Raw genomic sequence first — 26,729 nt, forward strand, 5'->3', positions numbered from 1 at the left:
CACTTTACCTAACCAACGCAAAAAATATAGCCGTTGGAACACATTTGTTAGAAACTAAAAAAAACAAAGCTTGTAAGTAGTTAAATAAAACCCTTTACTATGGACGGATAAGAAGTTTTATGAGAAAACAAAGTATTATAAATGGCGTCAGAGTTTTTTAAAGTTTGTTTCCAGTTCTCAACTTCGAGGAATAGCCATGTGCGTTTTTTTTAATATTCAGAAGGATGTTTTCAGTCATTCTGACTTTTCTCCTTTTTTTCAGGTTTCTAATTTTCAGTTTCAACCTAACATTACGGGAATAAGAAAAACTTATTTTTTGAATATTTTCTAGGTTCATTCCATAGCTCTTTCGATTTCCTGAGTATAATTACATGAGGATGTAATTGCAGATCTTTGAATCAAGCAAGTGGCATGATTTTCATGTTACTAACGAAAAACATTAATTTTGCATGTGTAATTGAAATATGCTGATGTATAATTACCACACCAAAGCAAACTTTTTTAAAAAATACTTAGAATATAACTATCACATTTTGATATGGATTATGTTTTATATATCCCTTGACAAATTTATTTATTGTGTCATGACATGTATCAAGCTCATCGAATCAGTTATATAAAAACTGGTAAGTTTTGAATCTTGCTCCTCTAGAAAAATTTCTGCAGTCAACCATGCTTGTGCCCAAAGATTGTAGAATTTTTTCAAATTTGCAGCTGCAACTTACGACTTATGCTCATCTTAATTATGAGTAGATTTCCGGTCGGTTCGTTACGAATTGTCTGCCCAGATGTAACGCGCAGACTTTGGCGCAAAAATATGTAGCATGCTAACCGGCTTTTAGGAAAAGGTTATATATTGACAAAAATTGTGATGTTTCACCATTTTATAGGGTCCTCTTTTTTTGTACAATTTAATCATGCACCTATGTCTAAATCACATTACAATGAATCACGCGTCACTGACGGACGGACAGTTCAGCTGCGTAATTATTTATAGTGCAGTGAATTATCTGCGGTTCCCAAGGAAACGTTTGTTGTTGGTGTTTTAATCTTTGCGTCCATGTCACAGTATTTTCGTCTGCCGTAAACAAACATGGCTTATTCTGTTAACATATCTGTTGAGGCTCCTATTGAAAATCAGATACAGGAAATATCATATGATGGACAGGAAATATATCAGAGGTAAGAATGTTCCGAGACATCCCTTGTTTTGTTGCAGATTACTTTCGTAATCGTTCTAAAGGGAAGCTGTATTCAGAAATCTCAAAACAGACCAGAACCCACTGGTATTACGCTTTATGTTTTGTGTTACAGCCCCCTCTCTATGTCAGAGAACCTTGCGAAATTGGCTCAGAAAATTGATTTTAGTAAAACTGCTGTGGATGACTTGAAGAAAGATAATGGAGAAAACTTGGACAAAAGCGACGACGAGTCGTCTGCGAAAGATCCAGTCAACTACCAGTCTTCTTTGTGGCCATGGGACTCTGTTAGGAACAAATTAAGGTTGTATACTTTTCCCACGAACTTCATGGTTGTTTGCGGGGTTTGGATCTATGTGTATAAACAACCGTTTTATATCCTCACAGAATTTGACAATAATTCATTTTTGTGGAATGTTTGTGTGTGCTCCTGTTTTCGACATGCATGAAATGATCTGTTCCTATCGCTCTGTCCAATCCAACAATTATCAGACAAACGATGTATACATACACACAACAGAAATTGTCTACAAATGAATTAATAAAGATGCTAAAATAGATAAAACTTATTGCTGAAGTTTTCGATACAAAGTTTGCAGTTGGTATAAAATTATGAGACAGAATGTTTTGTACAGTCAATTGACACATGTAACAGTGCATAGCAGCATCTCAGCTTTCAGAATTATTAGTTACTTCCTCAAGGAGGATGGTTGGGTAGGTTTGGGAAGATTAAAAAGGAAAAATGAAATGAAATCTTGTGGTATTGATGGCTGGGAGGCCCAACAGGGGGAGTTCAGCCGCCGAGTTGTAAGCCTTATTTCAGCTGATGCCACATTGGTGACTTTAATGTCTGTGATGATGAGGACTACACAACACCCATTCCATGACCAGGAAAAAGGGGCAGCTAGCTGAGGTCTTGCTTCTTCCATATTCTTGTAGCTGCCGGGTCATGCTAAATGATGAACACACCAAGGAGCTCAGTCAACATGACCAGATACAAGTTGTGTGAGCTAAGGTTCCTGAGCTAGGGACAGGTAACCACTGCCAGTCTTCTGTAACCATAACCTACCACTGTGTGTTTTGGATTCTAGCTTAACTGTAAAAAAAAAAAAAAAAAAAAAAAAAAAAAAAACGAAACCTCTATGACAAAGAACCTCAACATCAAGTCCTATGTGTAAGCATCATGAATGATTGTTAAAGTGATACAATTGTTAATGGGCATCCTCTGGTCAATGCAACACCTAAATTGTGTAAGACTTGCGCAGTTACCCAGAGTTCTGTCGAGTTGATATATACGTCTCTAGCTGCATGTGGTAATTCCTACAGTGTGTAATAAAAGTAGTAGCAGAAATAGTATGGGCCATTGAGAAGTAATTGATTGACTTGCACTGGTAGACAAAACAACAATGGCTTCAACCCCTCTATTGCTTGCACTAAAACTGGGTTTACTATACGCTTTCTCTCCCTGTTATTCTCGTAAAGCCAGCCAGTACCCTTAAAGAATCGAAGGAGCTCCTTTACCAGTTATTTATTAGACACAATTTCTTCAAGAATTAATGACCTGAATATTCTGTGTTTTTTGATCTCCAATGCTTCATACAGGCAAATTAACTGTGACACATTTCATTTAATTCACAACATAGTTTTCACTTGGGGGCTTCTTTATCTATACCAGTTGTGTGTAGGTGTTCCTAGGGCCAATCATTAGTCCTATCATGAGTTTAATCTGTCTCCTGTTTGAGCCCAGGATTGCAGAACTTCTCTTGAAACATGACTTGGGTATCATTAGCGTGCAATGTTTTTGTTTTTTGATCTTAGTCCAATATTCTGCATGCTATCTCCTAATCCAGCCCCATAGTTTTGATTTTATCGTTGGTCTGTTGATAGGACAGGCTCCGGTTGAACGTGTGGAGTTGTCGCACTTGTCCTTGACAGCCTATCCCCTTATTTGTTGCCACTAATTCCTGTGTGATCAAGAACCCACACCATGTTAACACTGTTGCATTCCCCTTTCCTCACAAAAGCTTCATGGCATTTTGCAACGAACTTTGATTTTGTTGCAAGAGCTGATAGTGATTTCAGAGCTGCTCCTATGTCTGAATGAATGTAGATCCCATGATCCCTGTAGCATTTAATGACAATTCTCCACTGCGAACTTTCTGATAGCAGATATTTTCTCCTGGAATAAGTGCCAGCCTTCCTAGAGAGAGTGCTCTCTCTAGTGTAAGCTGTACCCCATACACCCTGACCCTGACACCATCTTCTCCACAGGGGGTTCATATCTCTCTTGTGAGTATGTGCTACTTCCCTTTCATTCTGTAAGCCTATTTTTTTTTTTTTTTAACCTCTCCGCCTTTCCTTCGGATTGTTTCCTTGGTACTGTTCATGCTTGGACCTCGTTTGTGATTTTGGACACTTTGGTTTCTTCCCATTTGGCATTCTACAAGTATTCCTTCGTAACTACATGGTCATTCTGTTGAGTCTGACTTGCTACTTTTGAAATTTTACAGAAGTTCGGATTGTGCAGGGAGGGTTGTTCAGTGCAGTGTATGTTCCACCATTACACCTTTCTTTGCACTCTTCTTTTCTTGCAAAGATACTACATCCAAATCCCAGTATGGAAGCCATTCCATTGTGAGATGGAGGGGGGGGGGGGGGTGGTCAACAATTTCCTGCACAGTGGTAGCCACCTAACCACACAGGAATCACTCTGTTGGTGCCTGGGCTGGAAACTCCTCATTCAAGCCAAGGAGTATGTACCTGTTGTAGATGGGGCATGAGGACTGTGGGCAGTGGTTTACGGGCCATGTAACCATTACTGTGGCACCCATGGCAAGAGCCTCTTTTCAGAGTAGGTGGTACCGAGGCAAAAGATTCACACATGAAGGAAATTAAGCTTTCTTCGACTGGTACTGTAGTCTCTTCAGATGGGAAAGATTAGTATAATGCACAGACATACGGCCCCATACTTGTGGGCGCGACATACTTTACCCAATACTTTGTCTGCCCTCAGACTGATGGGGATACTTTGGTTGCAATGAAACCATTGTTTTTTTTGTCAAAAACAGTGAAGACAAGTTTAGGGAAGTTGAGCCTCTGGGGAAAATGAAACATGATTCCTTATTCATTAAAACTTCCTCTGGTGCCCAAACTACAGTATGTGATCATCTATGTGACATACCAATGACCATGGCCTCATACAAAACTTGAATGTGGTCCAAGGAATCATCGTCCACTCCAAACATGTAAGGAACTATATACACTCCTGGAAATTGAAATAAGAACACCATGAATTCATTGTCCCAGGAAGGGGAAACATTATTGAGACATTCCTGGGGTCAGATACATCACATGATCACACTGACAGAACCACAGGCAACAGAGCATGCACAATGTCGGCACTAGTACAGTGTATATCCACCTTTCGCAGCAATGCAGGCTGCTATTCTCCCATGGAGACGATCGTAGAGATGCTGGATGTAGTCCTGTGGAACGGCTTGCCATGCCATTTCCACCTGGCGCCTCAGTTGGACCAGCGTTCGTGCTGGACGTGCAGACGGCGTGAGACGACGCTTCATCCAGTCCCAAACATGCTCAATGGGGGACAGATCCGGAGATCTTGCTGGCCAGGGTAGTTGACTTACACCTTCTAGAGCACGTTGGGTGGCACGGGATACATGCGGACGTGCATTGTCCTGTTGGAATAGCAAGTTCCCTTGCCGGTCGAGGAATGGTAGAACAATGGGTTCGATGACGGTTTGGATGTACCGTGCACTATTCAGTGTCCCCTCGACGATCACCAGAGGTGTACGGCCAGTGTAGGAGATCGCTCCCCACACCATGATGCCGGGTGATGGCCCTGTGTGCCTCGGTCGTATGCAGTCCTGATTGTGGCGCTCACCTGCACGGTGCCAAACATGCATACGACCATCATTGGCACCAAGGCAGAAGCGACTCTCATCGCTGAAGACGACACGTCTCCATTCGTCCCTCCATTCACGCCTGTCGCGACACCACTGGAGGCGGGCTGCACGATGTTGGGGCGTGAGCGGAAGACGGCCTAACAGTGTGCGGGACCGTAGCCCAGCTTCATGGAGACGGTTGCGAATGGTCCTCGCCGATACCCCAGGAGCAACAGTGTCCCTAATTTGCTGGGAAGTGGCGGTGCGGTCCCCTACGGCACTGCGTAGGATCCTACGGTCTTGGCGTGCATCCGTGCGTCGCTGCGGTCCGGTCCCAGGTCGACGGGCACGTGAACCTTCCGCCAACCACTGGCGACAACATCGATGTACTGTGGAGACCTCACGCCCCACGTGTTGAGCAATTCGGCGGTACGTCCACCCGGCCTCCCGCATGCCCACTATAAGCCCTCGCTCAAAGTCCGTCAACTGCACATACGGTTCACGTCCACGCTGTCGCGGCATGCTACCAGTGTTAAAGACTGCGATGGAGCTCCGTATGCCACGGCAAACTGGCTGACACTGACGGCGGCGGTGCACTAATGCTGCGCAGCTAGTGCCATTCGACGGCCAACACCGCGGTTCCTGGTGTGTCCGCTGTGCCGTGCGTGTGATCATTGCTTGTACAGCCCTCTCGCAGTGTCCGGAGCAAGTATGGTGGGTCTGACACACCGGTGTCAATGTGTTCTTTCTTCCATTTCCAGGAGTGTATTAATCTCCAGTGGCAAGGCATACACTTTCAGATGTGAACAAAAAGGCCCTAGGATAATCGTGTGGATAACAGGTGCCTTTAATCTTAGCCTTTGATGGGAATGTCATTCCAGAGGCAGCCAACATTCAACAGCTATTTCGGGTCTTGGACTGTAGTGCAGTCTTTGTGCCAATTCATTGGTTCTTGCAGAACACCTTGTGACCCACTTTATGACAGCATTGACGTATTCTAGGTGTGGCTACCTTTCTACTGCAGAACCAACTTAGTGCAGAGATCCCTGTATGCTTCTGTCTCCACCTAGTTGAATCCTACAATGGGCCATCCAGTGAGTGGGGGCTACTTCAGGCTTTTGTCTCAACCCAAAACGCAACCCTAGATCCTGATGTAATTCGCTGTCATATCATCAAAAACCTGAATGTTCCCCAAAGGCAACGTCTCCAAAGGGTCTTCAACTGTCTTTCGCTCCAAGGTGCTTTCCCCTCAGAACTGTGAGCTATTATAGTTGTCTGAGTTGTTAAGCCAGGCAAAAACCATGCATCTCTTGATATTTACCAGCCGATGAACCTGAGCAAAGTATTCTGTAAGTTGCTTGAAAGGATGATTGTCTATAGATTATGCTGGGTTCTAAAATCTCAGGGCCTTTTATCCTCCTATCAGTGTGGTTTCCAGGATGGATGTTCCGCAACTTACCATCTGTTTAGGTTGGAAACAGCCATCTGACAGGCTTTTTGTAAATCCCAACACCCTGTCACAATCTTTTTTGACCTGCATAAGGCATATGGAGCTGCTTGATGTTATCACATTTTAAATACCTTTCAGGACTGGGGCTTTCAAGATCCCCTACCGATTTTTATTGACTAGTTTTTATCCCACTGGTTGTTCCGGGTTAGACTCTACACTTCACTCAGCTCCCCACAGTTCCAAGAGAATGGTATCCCACAGGGATGTTAGTTGAGAGTCACACTTTTCCTCATTGTCATTAATGGGTTAGTGACCTCTGTTGGACTGCTGGTCTCCCCTGTGTCATATGTCAATGATTTTTGCATTTGGTGTGCTCCCTGCTGTCGTTGGGTAAGCAGGTGCAGCAGCAAGTTGTATACTCCTAGCTCACTCGTTTGTTAGATAGTTTAATTCTTAATTTCTTTGCGTGTTTTTGGTACTTGCATTGTTTAATTCATAAATTTCAGGCGTATTATAGTATTTGAGAGTTGTAGCATCGCGTTTTAGTACCTGAATAGTGTAAATTCGCGTAATCGTCTGTCTTCTGTTTTTGTTTTGAACGGCCAGTGTCGGTTGGTCACAGCAAGTGTGCTCCCTGCTGCCGTTGGATAAGCAGCTGCCAGCAGCAAGTCGTATACCCCTGGCTTACTTATTTGTTACATAGTTTAATTCTTAATTTCTTTGCGTGTTTTTGGGTACTTGCATTGTTTAATTCATATATTTCGGGCGTATTATAGTATTTGAGAGTTGTAGCATCACGCTTTAGTGTTTACTTGGTGGATTCTTACTTAAATTACGTGTGAATTTTGTATAGGATGTGTAATTTCGAGTTTTAGTTACTGTAATCGTAAATTCAGGCAGATTGTAGCGCAGTTGTTAGGCATTTGTACAGTTTAGTTGATACATTCTTTGCGTGTTTCGCTTGCGTTATCTAGGCACGGACTCGTGTTTCAGTAACTGTTGTTCAACATCGATTAGAATGGACAGGGACTGCGATTGCTGTGTTCAGATGAGGACTGAGTTGGCATCCCTTCGCTCACAGCTGCAAGCGGCGCTGACTTTGGTCGCGCAGCTTGAGGCTGTTGCCAATGGGCACCACTGTGGGGAGCCGGACTTGGGTATCACGGGGATGCCAACCTTGTCCCGTCTGTCCCCAGATCAGTCTGCTGCTGTGGTTGCCCCGGTTGCTGCCCGCAGATGGGCTGAGCCCTCGCCTGTGGTTGATTGGGAGGTCGTTCCAAGGCGTGACAGGCAGCGAAACACGTCCCTGGAGGCTGATCAGAAAGTCTCCCTGGAGCGTCTGACAAACAGGTTTCAGGCACTGTCTCTGGCTGAGCCAGATGCAGCTGCCTGCCCTGTTTCAGAGGCTCATTCTCAGCCTTCAAGGTCCGGGCAATCGCAGAGGGTGGGCTTATTGGTAGTTGGGAGCTCCGATGCTAGGCGCGTAATGGGGCCCCTTAGGGATATGGCGGCTAAGGAGGGGAAGAAATCCAGTGTGCACTCCGTGTGCATTCCGGGAGGAGTCATTCCTGATGTGGAAAGGGTCCTTCCGGATGCCATGGACAGCACAGGGTGCAGCCAGCTGCAGGTGTTGGCACATGTCGCCACTAATGACATGTGTCGCTTTGGATCTGAGGAAATTCTCTCTGGATTCTAGCAGCTATCTGATTTGGTGAAGGCTGCCGGTCTTGCTTACGAGATGAAGGCAGAGCTCACCATCTGCAGCATCATCGACAGAACTGACTGCGGACCTTTGGTGCAGAGCCAGGGTGGAGGGTCTGAATCAGAGGCTCAGGCGGTTTTGCGACCTTGTTGGCTGCAGATTCCTTGACTTGCGCCATAGGGTGGTGGGGTTTCAGGTTCCACTGAATCGGTCAGGGGTTCACTACACTCATCTGGCGGCTACATGGGTAGCGGAGGCTGTGTGGCGTGGACTGGGCGGTTTTTTAGGTTAGAAGGCCTCGGGAAAGTACGGGGTGGGCTGCAATGTCAAAGGGTGCATGGCAAATACAGGACATGCTTGGATCAAGGACCAGTCGGAATATAGTTGTAAATTGTTGTAGCTGTGATGGGAAAGTCCCTGAGCTTCAAGCGCTAATAGAAAGCACAGAAGCTGATATCGTTATAGGTGCAGAAAGCTGGCTAAAGCCTGAAATAAGTTCTGCAGAAATTTTACAAAGTCTCAGACGGTGTTCAGGAAAGATAGATTAGGCAGAATTGGTGGTGGAGTGTTTGTGTCTGTCAGTAGTGGTTTATCTTGTAGTGAAGTCGAAGTAGATACTCTGCGCGAATTGGTATGGGTGAAGGTTATACTTAACAGCCGAACTAAGTGAATAATTGGCTCCTTCTACCGACCCCCAGACTCCGATGATACAGTTGTGGAATAGTTCAGAGAAAGTTTGAGTCTCGCAGCAAATAAATACCTCTCTCATACGGTTATAGTTAGTGGGGACTTCAATCTTCCCTCGATATGTTGGCAAAAATACTTGTTCAAAACCGGTGGTAGGCAGAAAACATCTTCTGAGATTGTCCTAAATGCTTTCTACGAAAATTATTTCGAGCAGTTACTCTACGAACCCACGCGAATTGTAAATGGTTGCGAAAACACACTTGAGGTCTTAGCCACAAACAATCCAGAGCTGATAGAGAACATCATGACTGATACAGGGATTAGTGATCACAAGGTCGTCGTGGCTAGGTTCAATACCGTTTCTTCCAAATCCATCAGAAACAAACGCAAAATAATTTTATTTAAAAAAGTGGATAAAGTGTCACTAGAAGCCTTCCTAAAAGACAATCTCTATTCCTTCCGAACTGACTATGCAAATGTAGACGAGATGTGGCTCAAATTCAAAGATATAGTAGCAACAGCAATTGAGAGATTCATACCTCATAAACTGGTAAGAGATGGAACAGATCCCCCGTGGTACACAAAACAGGTCCGAACGCTGTTGCAGAGGCAACGGAAGAAGCATGCGAAGTTCAGAAAAACGCGAAATCCCAAAGATTGACTAAAATTTACAGACGCGCGAAATTTGGCATGGACTTCAATGCGAGATGCCTTTAATAGGTTCCACAACGAAACATTGTCTCGAAATTTGGTAGAAAATCTGAAGAAATTCTGGTCGTATGTAAAGTACACAAGCGGCAAGACGCAGTCAATACCTTCGCTGCGCAGTGCCGATGGTACTGTTACCGACGACTGTGCCGCTAAAGCGGAGTTATTGAACACAGTTTTCTGAAATTCTTTCACCAGGGAAGACGAATCGAATATTCCAGAATTTGAAACACGAACATCTGCTAGCGTGAGTTTCTTAGAAGTAGATACCTTAGAGGTTGCGAAACAACTCAAATTGCTTGATACGGGCAAGTCTTCAGGTCCAGATTGTATACCGATTAGGTTCCTTTCAGATTACGCTGATACAATAGCTCCCTACTTAGCACTCATATACAACCGCTCACTCACCGATAGATCTGTACCTACAGATTGGAAAATTGCACAGGTCGTACCAGTGTTTAAGAAGGGTAGTAGGAGTAATCCATCTAACTGCAGACCTATATCATTGACGTAGGTTTGCAGTAGGGTTTTGGAGCATATACTGTATTCAAACATTATGAATCACCTCGAAGGGAATGATTTATCGATACGTAATCAGCATGGCTTCAGAAAACATCGCTCTTGTACAACGCAGCTAGCTCTTTATTCTCACGAAGTAATGGCCGCTATCAACAGGGGATGTCAAGTTGATTCCGTATTTCTAGATTTCCGGAAAGCTTTTGACACCGTTCCTCACAAGCGACTTCTAATCAAGCTGCGGGCCTATGGGGTATCGTCTCAGTTGTGCGACTGGATTCGTGCTTTTCTGTCAGGAAGGTCGCAGTTCGTAGTAATAGACGGCGAATCATCGAGTAAAACTTAAGTGATATCAGGTGTTCCCCAGGGAAGCATCCTGGGACCTCTGCTGTTCCTGATCTATATAAATGACCTGGGTGACAATCTGAGCAGATCCCTTAGGCTGTTTGCAGATTATGCTGTAATTTACTGTCTAGTAAGGTCATCCAAAGACCAGTACCAGTTGCAAAGCGATTTAGAAAAGATTGCTGTATGGTGTGGCTGGTGGCAGTTGAACCTAAATAACGAAAACTGTGAGGTGATCCACATGAGTTCCAAAAGAAATCCGTTGGAATTCGATTACTCGATAAATAGTACAATTCTCAACGTTGTCAACTCAACTAAGTACCTTGGTGTTAAAATTACGAACAACTTCAGTTGGAAAGACCACATAGATAATATTGTGGGGAAGGCGAGCCAAAGGTTGCGTTTCATTGTCAGGACACTTAGAAGATGCATCAAGTCCACTAAAGACACAGCTTACACTACACTCGTTTGTCCTCTGTTAGAATATTGCTGCGCGGTGTGGGATCCTTACCAGGTGGGATTGACGGAGGACATCGCAAAGGTGCAAAAAAGGGCAGCTCGTTTTGTATTATCGCGTAATAGGGGAGAGAGTGTGGCAGATATGATACGCGAATTGGGATGGAAGTCACTACAGCAAAGACGTTTTTCGTTGCGGTGAGATCTTTTTACGAAATTTCAGTCACCAACTTTCTCTTCCGAATGCGAAAATATTTTGTTGAGCCCAACCTACATAGCTAGGGATGATCATCAAAATAAAATAAGAGAAATCAGAGCTCGAACAGAAAGGTTTAGGTGTTCGTTTTTCCCGCGCGCTGTTAGGTAGTGAAATAGTAAAGAGATAGTATGATTGTGGTTCGATGAACCCTCTGCCAAGCACTTAAATGTGAATTACAGAGTAGTCATGTAGATGTAGATGTAGATGGTGTTACTCCTACAAGTTAGCCTCTGCTGAAAGTCAGCTCCAAAGTACCGTCTAGTGGGCGTCTGCATGGGCTCTTCCCGTGGTTTCCAATTCTCTCCTTCAAAAATGTGGGTCATGCATTTCTGCCTGTCGTTCCACATTTATCCTGGCCTGGAGCTCTACTTAGTTACCTGGACATTGTAGCACAGCCCCTTTTCTTGGGCCTCCTGGCTGCCCTATATTTGTCACGTGAAGACAAGCTTCATGCGGAAGCTTAACGTTCTGTGCTTCCTTGGCCACACATCTTGGAGTGCAGACCATGCTACTTTTATCTCTATTTACTGGGCTGTGGGTTTGTCCCGACTGGACTTTGGTTGCCAGTTTTATGGCTTGGCGGCCCCTAAGCTATAAAACTGTTAGACCCAGTCCAAAATCGTGATGTGCATGTGGCCACCAGGGCTTTTCAGGCTAGTCCTGTTGACAGTCTCGTTGCTGAGGCAGGGATCTTCTTTTGTCAGATTTGACAGTACCAGCTTTTGGTCTCCTACGCAGTCGTAATTCAACAGTTTCCCGATCATCCCTCATATCCCATTCTCTGTATGTATGAGTGGTGTCGTCCTCTGAATACCTGCCCTTGGGTGGGACTACCAGTTGGTATGTGCCTCACTTCCCCCTTATAAGGTCTGCACCTCATGCATTTTCCCTTGAATGTGCGCAGGCCATGGATTAGGACCAGTCTTTTCCAAGGCCCTAAACTCGCTGCATCCCCCATGACCATTCAGTATCTGTTATGTCAAGTTCTTCAAGAGTTCCAGGATGGTACCATCTTTTACAACAGCAGCTCCAAAACTCTGGATTATGTGGGTTATGGTTTTACTCTTCTTGCCATTAGCAGAGCTCTCCATTTTGTTAAACAGGCCTCCATGGACTGTGTTTTATGTGCACTGACTCAATGAGCAGTCTCTGGGCGATTGACTAGTGCTATTCATGCCAGGCTTTAGTCTCTGTTATTCGTGTCCTCGTTGGCCTTCTTCATCTTGCTTGTGTTGCCTGGCACAATCAAAGAGATTAATGCAGCATGGTGCTCTTCCTTCTGCATCTCTCAGAAAGAATCTACAGTCCTATGCAGTCTCCCCATCAGTCATACCAGGTTAATCCATAGTTTTCTTTTGTGTAATGAACTACTCCCACATTGTGGTTGTGGAGCCTTACAGACAGCAGCACATATCTTGATGGAATGCCTCCTCCTTTTGGCCTCTGTGATAAGTATGCACTTATGGACACATTGCCTCTAATATTAGTGGGTGATTTGCAGATGATTGAAGTGGTTCATAGTTTTCTCAGTGAAAGTGGCTTTTGTTCTCAAGTATAACATTTTAATCTCTCTCTAGAGCAGGGCCAGGTTGTTTGGGTGGGGCATCTCCCATTGTATGCTAGGTATGAGTGATCCCTGACCCTACTTCCTTTACCAGGCTACCCTTTCTCCCTCTTTTACTCTGTTTTTTAATCACTTTTAGATTCGATTTGCTTCCTTTCTGCTGTACCTAATTTTCTATTCTGGTTGCCATACTTTGTTGAATAGTGGGTGCTCTTGACTGTAAATGGATCAAGTGTGACAGCTGGGGATGGGACATTTCCTTTCACGTGATGAGCTCTGGTGATGCCCACCTTTTGACTTCCATATCTCCTTCATGTTGCTAATGTTACTGATGTTACAAAAGGTGTCCATTACATTTTTAGCCTTCTCTCTTTTCCTGCTATGAGTCTCCTGAGTAGATCAGAAAATGTTCTCTGTGGACATCTCTACAACTGGATTCACCAGTCTTGGATTGAGGGACTGATTACCTCATTGTCTACTTGTGCAATTGTTCTAACAGTATTAGCAAATTTGCCAAGTATTACTATCCTTGGTAAAAGTAACATCTAGTATTTAACTTTTCAATGCTCCACGGTACTGGAAGAGGGGGAGGTGGGGGGGCACTCTTTTGAAGCTCCCTCTGGTGGTGTTGATCACCATTTTCTCACTCATCGTGGTGGCTTCTGCTTTTTGTGTACTCGGCATAGTCTTAATCCACTTGCGATGGTGGTCTCAGTGCCATGTTTTCTGCAGCTCTAAACATGGATTTGAAAGTCATGTTGCTAAAAGCCTCCTCAGTACCCAGGAAAATGCAGAGAGCGATTTCCTGGAAGTGTAGAGCTTTTTCCATCTTCCCAGCAAGTTGTTGAAGTGGTGTTTCACAACATTTGCCTGATTAATGTGCGTATTGGTTTTTATGTAGAGGAACCTCAGTTAACTTCCTTTCCCTAATGTGCACATTAACCAGTTTTTCTAATGTCTTTAGGAGAAAGGAGGACATACCTGATCTGTCTCGTGTCCGTAGTCTTGGTAGGAACAATTCTCTCGGGCTTCAGAATGAAAACTACCATCATTGTCCTCCAAGCATTAGGAGTGCTCCTATTGCTAGACTTAGTTTAAACAGTCTGTGTAGGAATCTAATTAATCTTCCTCCTGTTTGTCTGCAGGAGAGTCAGAAAGATTCCATATGGGCTTGGTGACTTGAACAGTTTAAACATTCCCACAACCCACTGCATTTTTTCTGAAATCAACACATTCTGTGACATATTCTCAGTTCTTCCTTTAGTTACCTTTAAACTAGTACCTTTCAGGAACTGAGTCCAGATCTGTGTTTTCTGCAGAGAGCATTGAGGGAAGTGAGTCTTGAGAAGATCATCGGACGTACTTGTGCATCCATCATCCTCTTTCCATAGAGTGACTCCTGGATTAGTTGGTATTCTAGTGAGGATTTTATGAAGTCTGGCACAAGTAGGTGTACCTTCCATCTCCTCACGGAGTACGTCTCAGGATGCTAGTTTTGCTTGCTTAATTGCAAGGTTGTATTTGGCAAGGGCCTCCCGATATTCTCTTGTAGCATTGAACAATCTTCTCATTGATTCCTTAGCAAGTCCAGATTATTGCTCCACCAAAGTACATTCCTGTCAGTGCACTACTTGGTGATTGGACAGGTTTTTAAGTACAAGTTCATAAGGACAGACTTTCACTTTACCTGCCATCCTCAATATATAATGGATTTCGTATTGAAGTTCTGACTTCAGATAAGCATGAGTTTTCTTTCTTTCCTGCATAATCCTGTGTCTGTTTTCCTAGGATTCCTATAAGCCAAGGTTTGTTTAAGGCTCATTCCAACCTCAAACTTAACGTGCACTTGGTCAGATAAAGATGGCTCTGATGCCGTATGCCATTGTTTGACAGAGCTGACCGTTAAGATAGACCCAAAAGTTATTTCATTTACTACTTCCCTTTTTCAATTCCTGAAGGTAGGTTCCCTACAGCTACTCAAGATCATCAGATTGCCTCTGTTGTTTGTATCACTGCTTCCCCCACCAAGTTGTGAGCACTGACATCACAACCAACCAACAGTTGTCGGCTGTAAGCAGTTTTCTACCAATCTCTTGACCTCCTAGGAAGGAGGAGCACAGTCCACCTAAGGAAGGTAACCTCAGCCAATACAATTCCCCTCATGCTTCCTTGCTCACTCTGTTTCATCCAAATGGGCATTAATTAAGTCCCTGGAGCAAAAGTTGCCATTGGCATGAATGAGATTCCATTCTTGGCATAAATAGATATTCTATATTGTTTTAGATTTGTAGCATAAATCAACTTACCTCTAATTCCCCTGAGGCCTGATACACCCCATTTATGTAAATAGATTTCCTGGTTCGCGGTGAAATGCTAATTACTCAGGGAGGGCACCTAGCATCTTGAGGCTCCATTCACAACACATGGGGGACCGCTGCAGTAGTTGCACAGCAGCCAGCATGACCCTCAGCTTCATGTGAAAAAGCAAGCCTCTCCATCCACAAGGTCAATGCTGCAACATAGTGGTGGCCTCCTGAAGTCGACCATTGGAAAGTGATAACTTGAGGGCAGATTTTTAGGGTTAACTGATCCTAATGATACCAGATGGTAGCTTCATCCTGTGACATAGTGATGTTGTGGTTTCTGGCATCAAACATGCACAAAGAGAAGCTGAATAGAACACTGACAATGCTTTTAGTGTGTCTTTATTATTTTTTGAAACATAAGTTGTGGGGACAGACTGATCTGTTATGTTTCCCAGAGTATAGGTTAGGTTGAAAGTTTGTTGAGAGTTGATTGAGAATTGGGAAGCAGTATTGGAGGCTTCAGTCAATCCAGTCTTTGCATTTGTGGCTGTATTTCATATGTTGTATTTTAAGTGCATGTGTTTTTTTTTATAGATGTATCATTCAACAAATGTTTCTTGTTCTCATAGTGTATAAAAAAGAGGAGTAATTTAAAAAACTAAAGTAGGTACACAATGTGTCCGATGTTGACCCACATTTACATCCTGAAAACACGTGCAGTCACCAAGCGAGATGGCACAGTGGTTAGCACACTGTACTCGCATTCTGCAGTATGATGGCTCAAACCTGTGTCCAGTCATTCTGATTTAAGTTTTCCAAGATTTCCCCAAATTTCTTCAGGCAAATGCTGGGATGGTTCCTTTGAAAGGTCACAACTGACTTCCTACCCTAATTTGATGGGATCAGTGACCTTGCTTGTTGGTCCCCCCCCCCCCCCCCCCCCCCCCTCCCCACACACACACACACAAATCAACCAGCCAACCATGTGAAGTCTTACAGTTTCATAGCCCTTATGTGTGCTACCTAACAAATCTATTCTGGTGTTGAATACAACAATAAAAATTGCTGTGTTGTTGCTTAAATGAAATAACTTTGTGATAAGTAGCAATCGAGTGTGTGCATGTTGGTTACTTTTACTGCACCATGCAGCCAGTCACACTGGACAAGACTGTTCATGTACCTGCAAAACAGGCAACATAGTGTAACAAGTGTCACTTGAGAAATAACTGCCATTGGCTATTGACTGGCTCCTTCTACTTGACTTCGTGAAATGCTGTGAGAGAGTAAAGAACTATTATTATTGCAGTGATGTGGTACTTATTCATTAGGCTAGTCACCTTTGTAGTGCAATGTGATGCCAGCAATTAATTCACTGTATTATACATTTGCTTATATTTTGTGATATCATTTTTAAGGAAAAGACAACTAAAAGAAATTTTCTTCATGCACAGGGGCTTCAACAATGGGTGCAATAGCTGTATGATAAATTTTTGTACAAAAATTAAGCTGTTAGAGTAATGATGTTTTTTTTGCATTTGGCAGTGAAATACACAACATTTTCAGGTTACATTAATAAATGCTTGCACCTGAATTGCAGATCGCTTGCAAAAAACAGTTCCAGATTACACAACACATCCAAACTTCATTTCAGTTTTCAGAGGTGGCACAGAATTAGTTTCATTGCCAGTCAACACCAGAAAATGTGGCTAGTACCAAAAGGACTGTAGAAAACAATATATTGTAAAACAGTTTATACAGGTCTCTCATGTTGGCAAAAATAGCCAGCATGAAACTGAACAATTCAGTACATGGTGAATTTTTTTTTTTTTTTTTTTTTTTTTTAAAAAAGGTCATAAAAATTCCCACTGTGTTTTTGCAGATCTAAGCCAAATATGTGACAGTAACATGCACAGAATATGCAAAGTACATGGGTGTACGCAAAAAATGAAAAAAAATAAATAAATAAAACCTGTGCCATGTTATAGTCACAAATGCTGCAATATATGAATAAAGCAGGTGAACAGCTTGAATGCAAAGTCTGGTACACACTTTGTACAAAGTAGCAGAACAGTTAACTCCTGCAACTTGAAGAAAATATTATATTGTCCAGATTAGAAAATGTGTTTGTTAAAGCTTTGAGACTAAAACTTTCCAAGTAAATGTTACAAGAAGCTTTACCACCCTTTAACCCTGTTTTAAATAGATGCAGCTCATGGCTTGAGGCTGTTTTCTACTGCTGTGACCATTTGGGAAATGTTAAAGTGATACTCTTCTCATATTATGATGGAAAATGCCAGTAGCCAAATCGAACTGTACGTCTGCGATGTCATCCAAGCCATAAGTTTTAAAATTGATATACAAGACTTTGACACAATTCAGTCTATATCTGGAGTAAATACAGGGTATTTATATCAGGTTTGTCAACAGCGAATGTACCAAGGTTACTCTTAATGCAAAATGTGACAGTCCCTTTCCAGAGAAAACTGTGCACATAGCTTATGTGGAGCCCAGAGGAACTGTCCAGCATCCACATTTCCATTAAGGGCACTAAGAGTTCAGAGAACGCTTCTATAAATCATATCACATGTCAGTAACTTGATATAACCAATCAGATGACTGCAATGAACAGACCTTTTTTTTCATTGATTTCATGAAGCTTGATAGTCAGTTTGGTAGTGACAGACTGGTTTAGGGTCCCTTCTATGCTCCTAAGATGTCTTCATGCCTATAGAGGCAAACTAATTAAAAAAGACAACAATTAATAAAGCGGTGTGCTGGAAGAAGCACATAAGCTTGTTCAGAGATATTATTCCTAAAAACTAACAACAACTACAATCAAATTTAAGGAGTTACTGCCTCTTAATCAAAGGGGGGGGGGGGGGGGGGGGGTCCTTGCTCTGTCTTTGGACAGGGCAGACAATGACTGATTCACCGTACTTTGTTTGATGTCGTCTGGCAGTGTGGGGAAACTTGCTTCAGTGCCACACTTGGTGGTAAAGGGCTGCCCAAATGGCTGGGGATTGGATGGTAAAAAACCCACCAGGTAATCCTGGTGCACACTGCACTTCATCACACTACTTACACCACATTGCACGCAGTATTCCAGGTGCTGATACTGGTGGGGGATGAACCAGGTGTCCTGCATCAGGCTTGGTACAGCTGCTGTCAAGGGAAGCACCTGTAGAGAATGCGGCTTGGGAAGGTGGCATTGAAGACGCGTTAGCACTTCTCTCGTTAACTGAACTATGATAAAACATTGACACTGGATGTAGAGGCAAAATCCTGCTGTATGTGCATACTCCAGAAAAATGTGCAAACAATGATGTGAGCCACATGGTGTTGCATGAGATGAGCTGCCGAAGGGGCAGCCAGGTGGTGTTGCCTCATTGAAGTGGAAGAAGAAACTGCCCGAGCAATGGTTTGGTGTGCATGGCATCTGGAAAGTGTGGCAATCTAAGCTATACCTCTGACAGAAGTGACCAGTGAAGGTGCTTGTGGGGGTGGGGTGGGGGGTAGAGTACAGTGGTACCTTAGCCATTAGTCGCTTCACTGACCGCTGACTTTCTGTCAGTGCAGCCTGTCATCTGCTGATGTGCTGCTACAGGCGGAGGTGAACAGAAGGAGTTGCCACACAGTTCCACCCTTACAAAAGGAAAACTGTGGTGCCAACCATGCAGAGGGGTGTTTGGAAATGACTGGGGATGTCTGCTGGAGGGTGGGAGACACGTATGGGTTGTCACTGCTGTGCTAGTGCTCATGGTGTGGTTTCCTGTGATAGGAGGGGCGGGGGCAGCTCCTGTGCATGGCATTGGGAGCCTGTGAAATAGTGTTGCTGCTCTAGTGGTGCAGGTGTTAGTGGCGGTGGTCATGGTACTCTGTCGGGAGTGGCAGGCACCTGTGAGGTCAGGGTGACACCGGGGTCCCAGGATGGTGTGTCAGTCATATAGTTGATTGGCAGTGGGCAACAGGCAGCATTGGGGGGCTGCGTCTGTGGCAGTGTGTTGGACACGGCATCAGGAGTGACGTTGACTGTTGGCACATCAGGAACAGCAAAGGGGATGGTTTTGGCCTACATTGCATTGGAGGCTGTGTTGATGGTGCTGTGGCTGGGACTGGTGGAAGGTGGGGGCAACACCATCTCAATGGTGCTGTGCTTGTTGGCTGGAGGGGTCTCTAGGACATAAGCCAGCTTGTGTCTGTTTATAGAGATGGTTATTGTGGCCCCATACAGACGAATGGAAAAGTCTTGTCCCTACGTTACTACACTAAGTGCAGGCCCAAATACTGAGGGCAGGACGTAAGCTGGTAGGCATCCATCTAAAGCATGACGTGTGCATGCTGTGAGGTCAGAGTGGATGAAGGTATGGCGCTCATCATGACGTAGCAGAGGTGTTCGTTGTAGCTGAACCATGAGACCTTGGAGCTGATGTACGAAAACTGGAATGGTGCTGTTGGAAAGCAGTGAAATTACTTGCTGGAAATGGCGAGTGGCTGTCTGTATATCAGCCCCACAGGAGAAGTTCCCAGGTTAATTTTATGTGCAATCCTCAAGCCTAGAAGTACCAGGGGTAGGGCAGCAGACATTTGGATGAATAACATGTAAGATCAGTTTTAAGTGTGCCATGGAACTGCTCCACCATTCCATTAGCTGAGGATGGTAGCTGGAGGTATGGTGGACATTGGAGCCACAGGTGGCTGTCAGAGATCGGAAGAGGGCCAAGATGAACTGGTACCTGCGATTTGCAATGATGTCGGGGGCATCCAATCTGGGATGCCCAGGTCTGAACAAAGGCTACAGCCACAGTTTCAGCTGAAATGACAGGGATAGGGACAGCCTCTGGCCACTGTGTAAATCTGTCTGTAATTGTCAACAGATATCGACAGCCATTGGAGGAGAGTAGTGGGCCGACTATGTTGAGACGTATGTGTGTGAACTGGTGTTGTGTGGGAGGGAAGGGTGGCCGCATGGGAGTGAGTGTGCTGTCCAACCATGGCACGCTGATATGGAACATAGGTCCGGACCCAGTTTCTGCAGTCACGTTGACTGCCTGGCCAGACAAAGCATTGTTTCATGAGGGTGGCAGAAGTGTGGACGCCTGTGTTGTGTGAGGTCATGGACATGGTCAAATGCCAGTTTTCAGAAAGTAGGAGGGAGAAAGGGTAGTGGGCAATCATTGGAACCATCAGGTTGTGGAGGATCCGCAAAGCCATTACACCAGATCTTATGGGCAGAGCAGGTGTGGATCTTACCTGGAGGTTGAGGCCAGAGTCTAGCATTCTGAAGGATGTGGATGAGGTTCAGATCATCCTCCTGAGCAGTGGCCAGGGCATTGTAGTGTAAAGTTTGCCACAATGTTGCTGATGCAGGCAACATGCCGGAAATCAGTGGTGAATTGTGCGATGTACTGTAGCCTAAACTGTCGCAGTGAGATCTGGTCCATGTCTTTTCTGCAAAAACTAGAGGCAAGGGGGTGGTGATCAGTAGAGATTGTAAAGACACTTCCCGCGACTAAATATTTATTGGAAATAGCGAATGGCTTCATGGACTGTGAGCAGCTCAAGGTCATATGCACCCCAGTACCATTGTGTATCAGTGAGCTTGGATGAAAAGAAGGAAAGCAGTTACCAGATGTTGTTCACACATTGTTGTAGGTTGGCTCCAACAGCCATCTGGCTCACATCTGCTATTATTGTGAAGAGGGCACTATGGAAGGGGTGGACTAAAAGGACCACATTGGTGAGGTCTCATTTTGTTTTCCCAAAGCTCTCGATCCTGGCCTGGATCCAAGGGACAAGTTTGTTGCCTTTGTTTCTCCCACTCTGGGGTGGCAACAGCATCCTTAAAATGGCGACAGAAGAATTTACCATGCCAATGATATGCTGGAGGCCTTAACATCGCTTACTGCGAAAATGCACTTAGCTGTGTTGGGGATCATTCCAGCTTTCTGTAGGTGAGAAAATTTTTTGGGTAGGTGTTGGCAGTGTTGGGTGGGGTCCCTGGGGTAGATGAGTATATCATCTAGGTAGGCAAAACAACGCAGTGTGCCCTGGAGTGTGTTGTCCAATCTGCCCTAGCAACCAACGTCGTTTAACCAATCATGTATTGTGTCACGCCAGAGACAGAACACCATCCTGCTGCCAAATAAATTTCTGTGGTTCAGCTTCTTCCAGTATAAAGAAAGAGCCATAGTTCTAACACCTCAAGATATGAAGCACCAGCTACAGTTGTTGCACAGAAAAAGAAAGGCTCTTAAACTTTCTGCTGGAACATGACACAAGGAAAACTTAATTTAGGGAAGTCTCGTTTCAACTGTGCCTTCTCGTGGGGCTTTGGTGACCCCCAGACACACGTTATGTGTGTTCACATTCCCACTTACATGAAATGTCAAGTCTTCACTGAAGACGACACAATCCAGAAAAGCTTCATGGTCATGCACTAACATTTTGTTTGCAAAGTTGGTAAGTAGAGCGTAGTCTGTAGGCTTTAGAGCTTGTAACAAGTTTACAAATACAATTATTTGAGCTACTCTTTCATTTGATGTACTATTTGTAATTGTAAGTTGAATATAATAAATGCTACAATGTATTAAAATAGGTATATTCCTTTTTGAACATGCTGTATATTGATGCTGTTGTCAGTGGCCTGAAAATTTTTTTGAGATATGATATGAGTTTTTAAACCATCACCATGGTCTCAGGATGACAATTGTGGTGAAAAGTTTATTGAGTAAGGACTCAACTCTGCAGCAACTATGAAATTAATTTTTAATTCTCAACAGTGGTTATTTTTTCAACAGGAATGCCTTAACAGAAGTCTGTGTTTTGCATGATGTATTGGTCATTGCTAAAGAAAAACGTTATATGGTTCTTGACCCAGTTCCACAAGAAAACATAGAGACAAAGGCAATGGTGCAAGTGTATGCAAGAAAAAAGGTAAAAAATATATGTATACATGTTATCAGCATTAATGATTATAATAATTGATTTGTGATCTTGTCTGAGGTAAAGGGCTTGATCTGTTGAAGGCCTTAGCAGCAGCAGCATCAGTTCTTTTAACTGGTGCCGAAAGACTGAGAACTTCACAGAGCGAACTGGTGCGAAATAGAAATGTTCCTGATTTTCACATAGAGCTTCTAAGACTGAGACAGAACTGGCGGCTGAAAAAAGTATCAAATTCTATAATTGGAGACTTGAGCTATAGAACAGGTACTACTAGTTTAATGAAATGAGTGTTGTTATGGTTATTAATAGTGTTATTACTAAGAGTCTATCATTAAGAGTGATACGTTTTAAAATTTTAAGGGGGGGGGGGGAATTGATGTATCAAAGTAAATTGTGCTTTATTTTGAAGCTTGGATACTGCATTGTTTTCTGAACAAAATATCTTTCAAACGTCCACTACAGCTTTGAACACACTGATGCACTTGACGGCTGCAGTTTTTAATTAGTGTGTCCAACATTAGCACCATTTTGTCAGGAATAGCCCAATGAATGCTTCTATGTAGCACCAAAGAAAAAAAAAATCTACACATATTAAACCATGTGACTATGGTGACCAATTCACAGATCCATGTCTTGAGATGATCTGGTCTCCAAGTTTCTCCCTCAGCAAATCAAGCATAGCAGCAGCAGCAGCTGTAGCTGTGTGACACATAGGGCCATCTTGCTTGAACCCCCTGTTTTCAATATCTATGGTCTCAAGTTCTGGCCAAAGAAATTCACATAACTTGGCTCTATAGCAATTGCCATTGACAGTAACAGTTCTTCTCTCATCTCGAAAGAAATGAAATCCTGTGACTTGCCATGGCATAAACTGCACCATTCAGTGAGTTTTTCTGAATGCAGTGGCATCTCATCGGTCACTTGTGAAGTCTTCTCATTCCACTAATGACAGTTTTTCCTTTTGATGAAGCCATGAGATGAAGATGCACCTGTCTGAGGAACTGATTTTTCCAGTGAAATCAGGATCAGCTTCCAACTGTTTACAGCCCAATCAGTGAACTCATGACACAACATGTGCTTGTTTCACTTTAATTTTTCAGTCAGTGCAGATTTGTATGGTTGCAGGTCCAAATTCTTTAACAAGAATTAAGGTTCACCATTTTGATGTCTCAGATAGCCCCAAACATTAAAATCATCTGGAAACTAACACATTCGGCTCTTCCTCAGTACTGGCTGTTACACTTTACATTGTCTTCTTGATGGTGATGTTGAGTGACATCCCACTCAAATTTGATAGGAGTGTAGTGTACAGCCTGAATAGAGAAATGGTGATGTGACTCAATTATCTGATGAACAAATGATGAGCGCACACAACTGAGCTGCTACTTCAGTAAAATTTTGTAATGATTTCTAAACATCCAGGAAGTGCAAGTCACTGCATTATGAAACTGCAAATTGTACTGGATGTTTTCACATCTGGAAGGACACTCGACAGAGTGCGTGACCACCACCCCCCCCCCCCCCCCCCCACACACACACACACACACACACAAAGTACAAAGTAGAAATGAAAATTACAATTTTAAAAAGTATTGCTTGTAATGAAAGACCGTTTATAAATGTTTTCTGTCTACAGTGCCACTCAGCTCTACTAACCAAAATTATGAATAGAAATTTTAGTTGTGAATGTAATTGAAATATTGGTTTTCTTAAACCATGTAAGGCAAATATCAGGATATTCCATTGCAAAGGTCACAGTTGATTTCTTTTCCGAATCTGAGCTCCTACTCTGTCCCTAGTGACCTTAGCCTTGATGAGACATTAAACTGTAATATCTTTCCTTTCTTTCTGCTGAATAATTACAAGACCTTTACAAGATTGTATGTTTACTTTAGATTTCATACTAAGTCAGTTGATAATGGAGTATATGGGATGATTACATTTTCAGATCAATGAAATGTTCGAAAGTAGTAAGTGTTAAAATATTATATTAGTCATTTGAGTAAATGAAAATATTTGCTCTACATCATATGGAGGGCGACTGTATTTTTTTGTCTTTCATTCCATTCTGTAATACATCAATGCTGACTGCACTTGGGGCTTGTACTCTTGGCTGTTGTGGCTACCAGACACTTTGTGGTGTTGGAGAAGGGGTGTTCGTTCAGTCTAGAAGTACTAGCCAGTCTTTCCAAAATCTTTCTAAATGATAAGTGGTAATGGTCTTCTATGCTGGCTTCATGGCTAGTTACTTTCCCATATAACAGATGTTTGCCAGCATGTGTTGGAAATAAACTTTTGAGCTGTCCTGCCTGGAAAGAGCACTTTGGTGTTGAGTGCTTTTTGTGGGAACAGGAAAAGGCAAAGGAAAGCACATTCAGTCTGTTCCTGAGGTTGGCTGGCTGAAAAGTGTGAATATAGAAACCATTTTGTGAAGGAGCTGGGAACTTATGAAATTGATGAATGGCTCGGCAACTCTTGTGATTAGCACAGGTACCAAATGAAATTGTCCTCATGGATGTGGAATAAGGCAAAAAATCCTTAATATTTTTTTGCAGTTAAAAGTTAATAACAAGCTTCTTTTCACAAAACATGTAAATTTACAATACACTGAGATGGATATGATGATGTTTAGGCTGTTGTGGCCATGCATCACCTGTTGGTGGAGGTGATGTGTTAGTGTACCAAGTGGGGGGGGGGGGGGGGGGGGGATGAGTGCGCCTCAGTGATTAATAAAGTTTTTCTGCCGGTTTTGAAAAAGTTCAGAACTGTGTTCTGTGTGAAGTTCAGCTTAATCTGCTGGTTTCCTTAGTAAGTGTTCCAGTTTAATGAGTGTGCTCACTGTTGGTAGTGAGAGAGTGCTGAGCTCCACATGGTAACAGTAAATATCTGGAGGTGATATTTTACGAACTGAGATAGAGAGAAGTCTAATTCAGTTAAAAACTTGTGTCTGTGGAAACTTGAAGTAAGGTGATTATATGTGCCTTTTGAGCAATTGACTTTCTAAAGTAATCCTGTTTTATCTTTGTGAAGATTATTCATGGAAGTGCTAGTGGCCAGCTGGAAGCCATTAGCATTTTCATTTCTGAGTTGAGTGTTAGAGTTGGGGTTGGGTTGTTTGGGGAAGGAGACCAAACAGTGAGGTCATCAGTCTCATTGGATCAGGGAAGGAAGGGGAAGGAAATTGGCCATGCCCTTTCAAAGGAACCATCTTGGCATTCGCCTGGAGCGATTTAAGGAAATCATGGAAAACCTAAATCAGGATGGCCGGACGCGGGATTGAACTGTCATCCTCCTGAATGCAAGTCCAGTGACCTAGCTACTGCACCACCTCACTCGCTCAGTGGTAGAATTTCATAATCTTTCTGAAAGTAGGTTGATTGTTACAGGACGTTTCTTAGTGGTAACTGTGGTAACACTATCCCAGATATTGAGCTGAGGCTGGAAACCATTAGTAAAACTGGTTTTGATAGTGTAGCAGTACATAGAATTACTCCGGGTCTGCCAGTAGATGTCTTTTAGTAAATGTGCCAAGCAAGATTGTGTGTAATTTGACTCACATGCTGCACAATGCTAGGATTGTGTGGGTTATGGTGCATTGCCACAAAAGCTCCAAGAGTGGATCAAAAGAATGTTTCAGTGTGTACTTGATTTGGTTGTTCTGATATACAAAGTTGTAGTGATATTGTTAATCTATTTTTGGTGACACCTCTGTATCCTGGGCAGGTAACTGGTTCCTTGATGGAGAGTATTAATTTCATTGTTGCTTCCAGCAACTACACTTCAGTACATTACATCCAAATGGAGTGGATCAATCATCCAGGTTCTTGAGGAACAAGGCAGTCTCCCTCAGAATTAACCAGTTTGCGATGGGGTGCATGAGTTCAACTCTGTGGAATTATGTCTGTTTTCCATTCACTTTCCAACTCAGATGTTCATACAGTTTTTATGACCCAAAGGGGTTCCTGAGTTGGGGCAGATGAATGCAACTGCCTTTGCTTACCAATAAAGTCTGGATGTGCTTTAATACCCACAGTGTACCACAATATAGGAATTTTGTGAGACATGAGAAACAGGTATCACAGATTAACTGCTTAGACTGTGAGAATGTTACAAGCCACCGAGGGGAGATAACAACGGTCAACCTCAATGTATGATATTTGTTGAAGGATTGGATATCTGCTGAGACAAAACTGTTGTTTTCCTGTGGGGTTCTAGCTGTAGCTGAGTTATAAAGCATGCTCAGGTATTCAGGGCTCTGCCTGAGTCAATTTTTAATTTCCTAAATCTGTGGGAATTTCCATGGGTTCTACAAAATCTGAAAAAGAAACGAAACATTCCTATTAGTTTGAGTAGTCCATTGGACAGTCCTCATGTCCAACAAAGTGAAACATCTTTGGCAAATAGTTGTCCAAGAATTAATCATCTCAAAATAGCCTTGAATTGTAACATAGTACTGTCTTCATTGTGAAGTGTTTTCACTCTAGAGAAAAAAGACTGTGACCCATTTGAAAATATTTATCACAATAGAACATAATTATCACAGTGGAAAGTATAATGAAACAGCATTTTGCTATCAGATCCATGTAATAAAAAGAAGGAAGAATGAAATAAAGTCTTCTAAATATGTGGGAAGTTTACATTCAGATCCTAATGAATTGATATAGTTGTCCAGTTTTCAGATGAGCATCTCTAA

At 43.1% G+C, this 26,729-nt stretch overlaps 1 protein-coding gene across 1 annotated transcript in view; it reads left to right on the top strand.

Annotated features, from left to right (window-relative positions):
- Positions 1-763: 763 nt before the first annotated feature.
- Positions 764-26,729, top strand: part of LOC126278392 (mediator of RNA polymerase II transcription subunit 17) — a 107,531-nt gene continuing 81,565 nt past the window's right edge. Inside the window, exons 1-4 of the mRNA XM_049978491.1 lie at positions 764-1,182; positions 1,315-1,503; positions 21,892-22,027; positions 22,120-22,300. Of these exons, the coding sequence (XP_049834448.1) occupies positions 1,094-1,182; positions 1,315-1,503; positions 21,892-22,027; positions 22,120-22,300 (595 nt within the window). The 5' untranslated portion in view covers positions 764-1,093. The remainder of the gene's footprint in view (positions 1,183-1,314; positions 1,504-21,891; positions 22,028-22,119; positions 22,301-26,729) is intronic.

This window comes from Schistocerca gregaria, chromosome 6 (assembly GCF_023897955.1).
Source record: "Schistocerca gregaria isolate iqSchGreg1 chromosome 6, iqSchGreg1.2, whole genome shotgun sequence".
Taxonomy (NCBI): Eukaryota; Metazoa; Arthropoda; class Insecta; order Orthoptera; family Acrididae; genus Schistocerca; species Schistocerca gregaria.